General features: G+C 36.1%; 1 protein-coding gene across 7 annotated transcripts in view; it reads right to left on the bottom strand.

Moving 5' to 3' along the window:
• The window catches only part of LOC118270223 (protein phosphatase PP2A 55 kDa regulatory subunit), a 54,580-nt gene that overhangs the window by 6,603 nt on the left and 34,897 nt on the right, over nucleotides 1-13,080 (bottom strand). For 4 of the 7 annotated variants that reach the window (XM_050698131.1, XM_050698133.1, XM_050698136.1 and 1 more), the window contains 7 exons: nucleotides 6,909-7,063; nucleotides 6,120-6,329; nucleotides 4,167-4,303; nucleotides 2,829-3,003; nucleotides 1,478-1,541; nucleotides 990-1,137; nucleotides 241-447 (listed from right to left, as the gene is read on the bottom strand). In XM_050698131.1, the coding sequence (XP_050554088.1) occupies nucleotides 241-447; nucleotides 990-1,137; nucleotides 1,478-1,541; nucleotides 2,829-3,003; nucleotides 4,167-4,303; nucleotides 6,120-6,329; nucleotides 6,909-7,063 (1,096 nt within the window). The remainder of the gene's footprint in view (nucleotides 1-240; nucleotides 448-989; nucleotides 1,138-1,477; nucleotides 1,542-2,828; nucleotides 3,004-4,166; nucleotides 4,304-6,119; nucleotides 6,330-6,908; nucleotides 7,064-13,080) is intronic. The other 3 variants (XM_050698132.1, XM_050698134.1, XM_050698137.1) reach the window with 1 other exon arrangement.

The raw sequence follows: 13,080 nt of genomic DNA, 5'->3' as shown, positions 1-13,080 counted from the left end.
ACAAGATATTACAGGCAAAACAAAAAACTAAATAAATACTCTACACGGCGTAAAAAGGGCAATGCTCAACTAAAATGCCGTAGCTAAATATTTTATAGCAAATATTGTTGCTGTTGTTATTCTAAATCTCGATGTTAGTACAAAAAATTAAAAACGAGTCCATCTCATACTCAATTTGGACAAAATAATCCAACCCACATATTTTATACGACAAATACCAAAACAAATACAACAACATACCTAAAGAATCCATTATAAGAGCCGGTCATGAGCCGCTGGTCGTCTCCGCTCCAGCAACACTCGAACTTGTCGAAGATACAATCGTTCTCGTACAGGGAGCACAGCTTGGAGCGAAGGTACTCGTGTACTGGGTACGTTTCCACCGGCTTCGTCTCCATGCGTAGATCCCAAACTTTTAAACCTAGGTAGTCTCGCGACATCATGTATCTGGAATTAAAATGTTGGATTTTGTTAGAGATATCCTGATGCATCCATTTATAATGAATGAAAAGAAAAATGATAGAAGATGATAGAAAATCATTATTGTGCCCAACCAATTATCGAGGGATGCCATATAACATCACGCTGTATCTAATAGGAGTCGTGCAAAGTATGAAAACTGCGCGAAAGTAGCTAGTCATGAATGCACAATCAGCTTTACGACCATAACATTAACGATTAAACCTTTTTAAGTAAAATTTGCAAGTAAATGTTCTATAGATGTATAAACTAGCTTAATACTTTAACTGCCAACAACAATCTGTTGAAAACAAATCCTCCGCTAGCGCCGGTCACATTTGCCTCCCATGGCATTTAATGTGTTAATTGACTGCCTCAATAATACTAATTCAGTCGCACAATCCGCTTTGCAACCCAACCATTGACGATTAAACCTTTTTGAGTGAAACTTGCAAGTAAATGTTCTATAGATGTATGTATGTAGCTTTAAAATATTAAACTATGTATTTTAATTATTTTTTTAGGCTTACCTGCCCGAATTACTAAGCTTCACATCACTGATGGAGGAGATGATCTCAGAGAAAAATGACCTCGCGTGTGGATCCTCGGGCTCCTCGAACAGTTTCGCGTGACGGTCGCATAGCGCCGCCGCGCGCATGTCGCATAGCCTTATTGTACCTACGGGAAACAAGATAAGGTTTAGATTCGCTTGCTAATTTACATAAGTAATTAAGTTATCTATGAACAATTTACACCCACATTTCACAATTCATGTTGTAACTCCCATGTATAGGTGTCAGGCACATTTCCAGACTCCATGCTTCTACTGAGAAATTTTGGAAACCTCGAAAAAAGCCCAGTAATACTTCGCACGACCCGGGAATCGAACCCGAGACCCATTGCCCGGCAGTCGCACTTGCAACCACTCGGCCAACGAGGCAGATGAAATATCATAATTAATTCTGACTACAGATCTCAAAGCATATTAAGGATAAAGATTTATTTGTTCGATACTCACCCTTACTACTAGAATAGACAAAGAGATTGCATTCAGTCGGATGGAACTCCGCCGCCGTTATGACCTGAAACAATACAATTTACAATATAAATAAAGCATTCAATACAGGGGTAGGGAGGATTAGTGACTTATAAGTCCAATTTAACAGGAGGCAATTCAACAATGCGCCCCATTACTAAAAAGTTCAAATAACTTATGTGTGGGTTATTAATGTGCGGATCTGCGGACGGCGAGGAAGGATAGCTCGCCGCCCAACCAGCACCAGACCCGTGCGCACGGCGGCGTACGGCTGATACCCAATCCAGAGCTGCGGACTACCTAGCGGATTACCGGGGCTCCGCCTCGATAAGCAGCAGTAGGGATGGGGTGGTTTTTAGTTAGTAAGAATCTGACACCTCCTCTCGCCTCGCCGAAGGCGGGAAAAGTCATTGAACGAACCCCCCTTCCCTTCAAAAAAAAAATTGCAATAATGAATACTAAACTTTGTCATATTTAAAATCTCCATTAGATTGCAAGATATGTGCATTACGTAAGACATGTTCTACGATAATTTATTATACACACGTCTTATGTATGTTTATTTAACTACAGAGTCCACTGCTATTTAGATATTAGTTTATATAATTTAATTAGAACAGGCGGCAGATGAGTGCTAATTAGTAACCGGCTATCTACTTCTCAGTTACATACTGTATCAGTTATGATATACTAGGCGAGATAATAAATATTATACGGAATAACTTATTCAATCTAGGTAATATTACAATAGGGATGGTGACAGGGTATGAAAATTTAAAATCCGAAAATTTAGTCCGTCAGTTAGGTAATGAAAACATATTAGACACGTATTTTTTTATATTGTGATATAATACAACAATTATTAGATAAAAGGAATTAAAGTTTAGGAGTAAATTCTTCATTTCTACATATAAAATGTGAACTTTTCTAATCAATTTATCTTGTAGAACAATACATGTAGAATATATACTTGATAAAATGAATAACATAATCGTGCGAAGCCAGGGCGGGTCGCTAGTTTACATTAATTGGGATTATACTGCCACACTCAGAAACATTTAATAATTACTTAAACTATTTCCTTAGTAACGATTTTGTTCCGAAAACAATTGCTAAGGACTGGGTTAAGTAGCCATTAAATGACTCTGAGTATGAATGGAACGGATTTCCCTCCCCGCATCGCTGTTTCCCGATTCGTACAATATAGGGATTTTCAAGGCAAGAGTGAACAGGCATTATTTGAGCTTGCGTGCACCACCTTAGATCTCATCGTTGCTTCCCATCAGGCAAGATTGAGGTCAAAAGCACTTAAAATTCGTTAAAAAAGACTAACCTCTGTAAGCTCCTCCATATTGGCGGGTTTAATATCAACAATATTGAAGCTCTGGTCGGTAATCTCCAGGTGCCAGAGGTTGATGCGCAGGTCATCTGCTGAGAGATACGTCTCCTGGTCCGAATTCAGGGATATTGAGTTTATGTGGTATGTGTGAGCGTTCGCGAATATCCTCCTGTTAAGAAAACACAACATTATTAGACAATTTGAAAAGTCAAAGTCACCTTGCATGATGAATATGGGAAAAATCGTGTTTACTACATTGTAAAAGTTAAATTAACCCGTTGTATGTCGGAACGTAGATCTACGCGAGACACAATGTGTTATCTCATTATTTATTTTTTAAGAGTTAGTTTCTTTCTCGTTCTTTTCAATTTGAAACTATACTTTGAAACAAGCAACGTTGCTGTGGGTGCGTTTGGCTTTTACCAGTCATATTCATTGCTACATAAATCTTAGCACTGGTGAACATGGACTGAGCTAAGTTATATTTTTATATTACTCACATCTTTGTAGCATAGCTACATAGCACATCTCTGAAGGAAAAGCACTCTTAATATGTCAAGGTAACAAAGCTTAAAAGCTTCACACAACAATTCCAAAGTCTACAATAACACCTAGGTATTATTATAACCTATTTTCCATCATCGATAACAAATCACTAGATTAAAAACCAGTCAAGATAAAGCTTTATTGAAACGTTTCATAATCCTATGGGTACAGGTAAGGTAAACATGTATGGTAGTAATTAAATTATTGTTTATCTATGGCAAGGGTAGATAGTGAGGATGAAAATTGTGCAATAAAGTGATAAAGTTTTGATTGAATTGTTAGGATACTTTTCCACCAGAGATGTGCTATGTAGCTATGCTATGAAGACGTTAAAAGCTAAGCTGTGAAACTATGCGACCGGTTCCACTAATACTAAGCTATGTAGCTGTGCGAGTAAGATGCGCAGCTCGAGTATACTGTATCCATAGTAGAAAAGCCATCCATATCACGCATCCATATATGCGTGCATCATTACTAGTTGATGCCTAAAACGAATGTACTCCTTTCTAAAAAGTCGCAACGTACTTGTACAACGGCGGTTGCTTTGATATTTTATATATGATTGATATCATGTCTATCATGTCTATACCATTAAACGTATATACCATGATGTCTATACCGTTAAAAAAATATATATTCCATAATCTGTTCTTACTTTTTTTATTATCTATAAGTTCACGCTTGACCACCACTACTACTTCTTACGACACCCGCGCAATGAGTAGCGGTGGTTACATACATTTGACTACCACTATTGGAGTTGTATGATGGAGTTTTAGTACTGACCTAGGCGAGGCTTCAACCATGAGCTCGGCGGGGCGCACGGTGGGCACGCGCAGCTGCGTGATGCGCGCCGGGTCGCGCGGCCGGCCTCCCTCCTCGCGCGTGTTGTAGCCCGTCACCCGCTTGTCGCGCTCCGACACCTGCGTGCGTACATGGATTAGTTATGGACTCAAGTGATAGTGGTAATAAGGATAGAATAAAAGTACAGGGCTCAGTAACCTGCTGTTGAGACCTATATGAGATGAAATTAGAAAAGACATTTTGTGTTCGCTAAGGTCTGTCTTTGGAAAATCTTTGTTTGCTGCGTTTGACGGTATTTAGTGTTATTATCAGAATTGTTACCTTTAGTAGGAGTTTGCTTTAGGTTTAACGAGAGCGAGAGTTCGGCACTTTGATTGGTTGGTTCTGTGCAGGCCAATCAGAGCGTACTAAGCCCTTGGTTGACTTAATAACATAACTGATTTTAGCTCTTGATGTGTCGAAGTTAGGCACATCTTTTGTTTACCAAATAAATAGGAATGTAATTACCACTTTTATCCGATTTAGATACAAATCCCTATAATATCATCACAACTATCCTTAATATCAAAAATCCCAGTCCCACTTCACTCAACCTGGGAACCTAATCTCATCATCAACCAAGGTACCACAAACGAGCCTAAACGTAAACCAATACAAAAACTTGACTAACAATTTAACAAAGAACCATGTGACGTCACGAGCGTCATTTAAAATCGCCAACCGTTTACTCCGGAATAGTTCGGAATGCGAGTGTCCAATTACATAGGAATTTTTCAGAGGACACGGCTCGTTCGTGATAAATGTACTAAGCTGTATAATAGGGGCAACAATAGCTCTTTTGTTGTTCGTTAAAATGTGTGTAAGTATGTTGATTATGTTGTAGACTTTAATATGTAAAACTGCTGAGTTGATTTTGATGAAATACTCGCATTGTTAGATATAATAAAGCACAAATCATTCTTCTAGGATTCGAACCCAGGCAACACAATATATTACGTCATTTTACGGCCAAAAAAGGATAAATGTATTTTTTTGCGATATGGATTTATACACATTATTCGATAGAGAAATTTGCTGATTCCTTATATGTAATTTAACTTAAAATCGCAAAAAAAACATGTCGCCGTTTTGGCCGGAAGGCATCAATATTTACCTCTACCTACTCATTTTGTTTTAATTACTCTACATGTGGCATAAAACGTATTATTGACAGTGAAATTATCACATTCGCTGTGCAATAAAACAATTTATTACTCATGGCACTCATGGCTGAATTCTCAAATAATGTCACATTAAATTGTTTTAGTATTGACAATAAACCATATGGAACTACTAACACTCTTTTATAAATGATAGAAAATTCATATTATTTGAGAATTCTATGGCAAAATGACTTCATACATTATAGCACTACATTTATTATTTCCTTGCACATCACGCTGAAAATTATATTTCCAGATACCTAATACTATTACGGTGCTTTTCTACCAGAGATGTGCTATGCTATGTTGCTGTGGATGCGTTTGGTTTCCAATAATCATTTATTAATTGCATTGCGTGCTATGGATGGCTTTCCTACTATCGATACATCACATACTATGTAGCTACATAGCTTAGTAGTATCAGTGGAAACAGTCACATACTTTAACAACATAACTATTAGCATAGCTATCTATAGTTATGCTGTTAAAGTAAGTAAGTAAGCTAAGCATCTTCGTAGCATAGCTAATAGCACATCTCTGGTGGAGAATCAACCCTCCTAATAGCACATTGTTGGTGGAGATGTAATCTTTATCACACACATACATACAAAATTTTGAACACTGACATTCAAACCAGATCAATCTTCACTAAACCACAACAAACAAAGCCGCCTAAACTTAAAGACTAAAAGAAAAAAAAATGAATAAAAGAAATAAAAAAATCCATACATACAAGACTAACCTTCCACAGTTTGATGGTCTTGTCGTTGGTGGACAGCAGAAAGTGCGCCTGGTTCTTCCTTTTCAACCATCGGATCTTGTTGATCTTCTCCTCAATCTCCAACGATTTGAGATAATCAAACTCCGGCTCGTGTGACTGGAATGTTGAGTACACGTTGTACTCCCCCTTCTTGGGGACACATTGCTTCGATGCTGGGTCCCTCTAGAATACAGAAAAGATAAGGTTTATTTATATTTTAAGCAAGCACACCTTTTATCCCCGAATGGGTAGGCAGAAGTGCATATTACGGCACGTAATGCCGCTATACAATGTACACGCCCTTTTCACCGTGTTATAAGTCCTATGTAATAGGGGTTGTGCCTATTGTCGTGGCTACTACTGACAAAATTTTCGACAAAACCTAGTAATACTTTGCCGACCCGGGAATCGAACCCGAAACCCCTTGTGCGGCAGTCGCACTTGCAACCACTCGACCAACGGGGCAGTCTAGCGAGGTTTATTTTAGTAATTTATCAGCAAAGGATAATACATTGTCATGACAGCTCCTCTTCGCGCGGATTGCAATCTCTATATATAAAAATCAATTGCTATTTGTTAGTCTCGCTAAAACTCGAGAACAGCTGGACTGATTTGGCTAATTTCGGTCTTGAATTATTTGTATAAGTCCAGGGAAGGTTTAAAAGGTGAGAAAATAATATTTGAGGCGATACGAAGTTTACCGGGTCAGCAAGTCAGCAATAAAATTGATTTTTATACAATTGTGAATAGATTGAAACCAACCTGAAATATAACAACCCTGCCGCCCTTGTCGCCAGTGGCGAGTAGCTCGCCGTCATGGTTGAATTCTACGCATGATATCAGATCAGCTTCGGTGACGTCATCTTCCAAGGTACCCTTCACCTGGCTGAAACACCATGTCGTCTCCCCACCATTGCCTGAAACACATACCAAAGGATTTAAGAAATAACTATCGACTTTGTATCTCTACGCGTTCTCGAGAAAAAACGGTCTTAATTATTTGTTGAAAGGCTTACCTACGTAACTGTTTAACGAGGTAACTCGACTAATTTCAATGCTGTTTACGAGCCCCTAACGAGTCTTGAAACTAATCGGGTTACTTTGAAAAATAATTACGTAAGTCGATAAACAAATTAGCAATATAATAAAGACGGATTACGAAGTGATCCTATAAGGGATCCTTTTTCTTTTTTATTTTCAAGCACGGACCCTAAAAAGTTACTTTGGACTGATATTGTCCATTGACATGGGTAAGGCAAACGGACTTCAATAGCTTCATAATACAGTGTATTTTACATTGTACCATATTAAACAGAACTATTTGTAGGAACTTGGATAAGTGCGTCTTAAAAGAATATTAGTAAGTTCTTAGTAATAAAACTAAGCATTTTTAAGAGAATAAAGATGTCAATACAACAATACAAAAATAAATACCAACATTAAATCTTTAGTTCCGATTCATGTTTTTATTTTGGCAATCCGATCGGGATCGGAATCTGACCTTCTGTTATTTTTAAAGCCGTCAGGTAACTTTTGATGTCAGGTAATCTTAAAGAATTACTTAACTACGTCGAAACGTGGTACTTTTATCCATCAGGGAGCTATAAATACGCAACGAGCAATATGAAACCTAATTTCAAGCTTTAAATGAACTGTAATAAACCCAGTTTTTAAAGCAGATTAACACTAATACGTGGGCAACCTACAAAATGAGTAAAACAATTTATTTTTAATCACTACGGAATCTAAATTTCTCATCACATCAACGAAACATTACTTTAAAACAACTGCCGACTACCGACTTAAAGCCATTCGCAGAATAAAATGTTATTTATTAATCTGACCTTGATATTATGCTTATTTTAAACGGCAAGTAACTCCAGATCGCTTTAAAAATGGCTAAAACAAGTTTTAGTTGGGGGCAATAAAGATACGTCGCATTCAAAATATTTGTTTCTATTTTGCGTTAGTTATTGCGTCTCAAATCCAGATGACATATGAATGTGAAATATAACCCTGATAGATCTGACATTATAGTTATAATACCAAAAGAGGAAATAAAACAAATTATATTGGCGCAGTTTACGAACAAACACTGTTTGTCCTGTGACAAAAATATCCTTATTTAAACAGTCCGACACCACACTAGTTTTTAGTAACTAGTTACCAAGCAAAATATTAAAAACGTACAATAAAAACCATGGTGTCAAACTATAAGACATTAAATTAATATAAGACGCAATAAAAACTATAGAATTTTACTATTTCAATAAAATAAAAATTGCTGAAACACATGGGCTTTAATAGAATTTAAATTATGTGAGTTTCAGGGTCATAGTACGTGAGTACCTATTTAACTTTATAAGTAAGTTTTGTATTAAATTGTTTGAGAAGAAAAGCTCGAGCTAACATACAAAATGTATAAGAAACATATTAAATTATCTTATAAAAATGTTTTTAGTGAAGGACTGTTACATTACTACTACATAGGTATGTAAACTGGTGAATTTAAAAACATAATATTATGACATACAGTAGCATCGAGTCGGTTACAAAAAAGAAATTATTTGTAGTCTTAATAGGAAACCACAAATCCTGGATACCTACTCATAAAACTATTTTCCTAAAATACACCAGTAAAACAGTAAGAAAGAATCACCAGAAAAATAAAGTATGTTGCGTCACTTGCGACGCTAATGTAGCAAATGACGTCAAAAATAATACATAAGTTGAAAATAAGACTAAATAGAATGAAATTGCAATCTTACTATTTTGAAAAATACCTAATATTAGAATTATGAATAAAAAACTCTACTTATGATGTTAATGCAATACTACTTAATCAAATCTAGCACACATATAAATTATATTATGCTTTGGAATAACATAATCAATGTTTTATCCCTGTAACGCATGTGAAACCACTAACAAAAACTAGTTAGTAATATTTGTGGTAATAAGCCCATATTATAGTCTAGTTTCCCAAACTTCAGTCAGGACCATAAACAACTTTCTCAAAAGGAAAATAAAATTGCAATTTCATTCTTAGATAATTAAATATTAGTAAACCACACACAAAGAGTAAAGAATTGTTAGTAAACAAATAGCACATAAAACGTAAATGCAATGTATTATACAAAAAAATAACAAAAACATCAAGATAGCGAGTTAACATTATTAATAAATTATATTATCATTCCTTTCTAATTGTTATCAAGGTTGTTAAAAGTTATCAAATAACTGTTTTATCTGTAAATAAATAGTCTGTAATAAATTAATATATGCCTATGTTCTCTCAATGGTCTTTCTACAGGTTTTAGTCCCTAAATTATGATATACGGTACCCTTAGTCCGGCGCTCTGATTGGCCGGCTCGTATAAACCAACCAATCAGAGTGCCGAATGCGCTCTCGTTTCGATTACTTTAAACGAAAAGTAAGCTCATACTAAGGGTACAGAGTTGGGTCACGAATTGGCTCAAGGTACTTTAGTCGTACTTGAACATCATTTGCTTCGAAAAGGTGCAATAAATTGACCTCCATGACAAAAATCATGGCGCCGGCCAATTGCACGTAATAAGCAATGAAACGATTGAATATTGACCTATTTAGGAATTGTACGTACAATCACAAGTCGTGTTCCAGTGCACCCGACAAGAATGTTGTCTCCAATTCGCGAAATTATCTTGAATCCTAATACGATGATTGGAATACCACGGTACTTCCTTTTTTTTCAACATCTCTTCAACTTGTTATAAAAAATACACATTTTACTTATAATTAAAAGAATAAACAGTACAGTTCTGCGACATGTCCTAAACGAGAATGGTGGAAAATTTCTTATTTCGAACCTGTTCCTTGTCGCAGAATGGTAACGTAATACTTGTCAATGGGTACAAAAGTTGGGTAACATTACACCTTTCTTTTGACGCATTGTAGGGTGAGTTTAGACAATGGGCCCACAAGGCTTGACGCGTAACAATTAGAGGAAGCACCTTGTATATATGTACTACGTAATTGACTGATATAAATAGCGTTACGATGGTAATTAGTGCTGGCATTTGCGTGTCTGCCGTTAAGACTTAAGATAGGTCTAGTAAAAATACTGGGAACACATCGATTATTCTTTACCACAGACTTACAAGACAATTATAGAATTCTCGAACTTGTTATTGTAATTTACTACTTTTTTAAACCAGATCGCGGTTGCCGTTCGCATCATCCTTCTGGGAATTAATGACAAAAAGTTTATTGTAGTACCGAGGTATTTATTCAAAGGGCTACTCTTTTTTCTACCTGTCTCGACAGCTAACAGTCTTTTAACGTAATTAAAATTCTAGGGTGCCTAAGTAAACAGTAACCCGTCATAGCCTACGTCACTGAGCTTAGTGATGAAGATCGTGACGTAAGGTCTGAGTTATTTATCGACTCGCCCAATTCGACTAAACGGCAAACTAATGACACCCGACTTGAGCCGGCATAGAACGTGCGAGACAAAATCGATGGGCGACATTAAGCCTTTTCATAGTTGAGCTAGATTACTGTCTAAACTCATGAAGGGTACTTTTTACGATGGGATAAAGACTTTGGGGTTAATGATTATCTAAAATACGAGGATATTATCGTTAAATTCTATCTTATTTTTATAGGACAAGAGGACAAACTAGCAGACGGATTATCTGATGGTAAGCAACCAGCGCTACCAATGGCTAGACGTCTACAACAAGAGAGCAGTTATAAATGCATTGTCGCAGTTGCCGGCATTTTGGAAGGGGGAGGATTGTGTCTCCGGTAACCTCATACACACGGTGAAAGATTTTCAAATCATTTTTTGTCCTGAGCTGTCTAATGTGTCCTTTATTATACAAGGAAAAACGACGGTTGTGTAGTTTGAGTGAAAGCTGAACCGTCGAACCATTTCGACAAAACTCGCGTTTATTTTTTTCTTCTTTTTTCAAGGGTAAAGTCGAAAGGGAAGATAAAAGCCATATTTTCCGAGAATTCGTAACGAATCTCGATCACAAAGCCATAGAAAACCGTCTTATAATATTCAAGGAATATAATATCAATTTCTTGATGGAAAACCTTTCAATTCCCTCGCGATATCGCCAGGTCAGTTGGGGTCAAGGTCATTTGAGTGGCATCTGGTTATCGCAGTGTAAACATTATTTGTTTACACGAAGATACCATGCGTCAGTCTTCCTCCAATCGGCCTTGGAGACGAGCAGGTGACGGGCATATCAAGATTAAAGTTAAGATGGATTTTATCAGGAAACTGATTTTTTATAACTGAAGAAATTGGACCATACATTTTGTTTACGGAATGGAAACTAGATAACAGAATGTAGTTTGTCTAAATTACGTAGATTAACGATACCACTACGGTAGATTATCGTTAAACAAATGGGCAGGTTCTGTATTACCGGAGCTGCGGACTACCTAGCGGGTTTACCGGGGCTCGGCTCAAAAAGCAGGAGTAGGAACGGGGTGGTTTTTAGTCAGTACGAGTCTCACACTCCCTCGCCTCGCCCAAAGCGAGAAGTCATGGGACGATTTTCCCCCTTAAAAAAAAGGCGGCTTGACCAAGCCGCCTTTTTTTCTCAATTATTATTTTACTTAGCGACTATGAACTTTAACCAAAATTTTTAACTATAAAAATTGTCCTGAATTTAATTTTATTAGAAATCAAACTGACACATCATCATGTAACAAATTTTCTATTTACGCGCCTTTATATCAATTTAGCGAGAAGCAGTGCTTATCTATCTTGTTGTCAATAGATAAAATTGTGTTTGTAATAAAATAGATAACTAGTTAGCTAGCTGGTGAAACGGGAACCTACATGACGGTATAAAATAGACCTTATTGTATGTTACAAATAACCTTTCCCGGCATTATTCTTTCAAAGAGCAAATAAAGGTCAAAATTAGGTATTAAGTATAGACTACATTAATAACATTTTATGATACAAAGGTTGTTATGGTAGAGGCCTAATAACCTGACAACTCTAACCCTGTTTTGGAGAATACTGTAAAATAATAGTAATAGTGGTCCCTAACATAACAAGAATTATAAAAGTGGTCCTTGACCAGAAAAAGAATGGGAACCCCTGCTTTATATGAATTGCCCAGTTTCCATTCATGGCAGGCTGGTTAGATGATCATACACTAAAACATAGTATAGAATATTCCCTCATTCAGTCCGACAATGAAGCTGCACAGAAATTGGGGAATCCCAATATTGTCTAACGTCTAATACCTTATGTAACCAAGGTCACTATTTACTTAACATTCTTAAGAGTAGATGCACCTAACTACATTTGGTGTGATGCCAAATTAACAACTATTAGTGTAATAGATCATCTTCCTAGTGTCGTTTTCAATGGAATATAATTCTTAATGATATATTAATCTGTGTATGATTTTATTTTGGGTTCTGGAATCTACACTTGGGAGCAAAGAAACTGATGTCAAAGGCATTTTTCTTTTTCATTTCTTGATAAATAATTTCTTATTTATTAATTGGTAATATCATATGAAAAGCAATTTAATTTACCTTTAAAATGAGAGTATTGTACAATGATATTTTTTAATTATACTTCTTTACAATAAAATAACTTTTTTTGGGTTTTTGATGTAAGATAAATACTTTCTGGAGCCTGGATATTGAAAGTATCTAAAAGATTTTAATGTAATGAATACAAATCTTTATCAAGGTAAGTTAATGACTCGTTTCACGAAAACTAATTGTCATCATTATGTTTGCATTTTAATAATTAATCCATCAATGATAAGCCGTTCAGTGAAGTCATTATTAATCCTTATGAAAATTACTTTGCTGTTGACATAACAAATTGAGATCAAGTTCAATATCTGTTTTAGGCCAGATAACTTTTTTTTTTGAGATTATGACAAACCATTAGTGGTAGTACCATCA

The sequence above is a fragment of the Spodoptera frugiperda genome, chromosome 13, assembly GCF_023101765.2.
Source record: "Spodoptera frugiperda isolate SF20-4 chromosome 13, AGI-APGP_CSIRO_Sfru_2.0, whole genome shotgun sequence".
Lineage (NCBI taxonomy): Eukaryota > Metazoa > Arthropoda > Insecta > Lepidoptera > Noctuidae > Spodoptera > Spodoptera frugiperda.
Note: the sequence above shows the minus strand (reverse complement) of the source record. Positions and strands in the feature narration are given on the sequence as shown.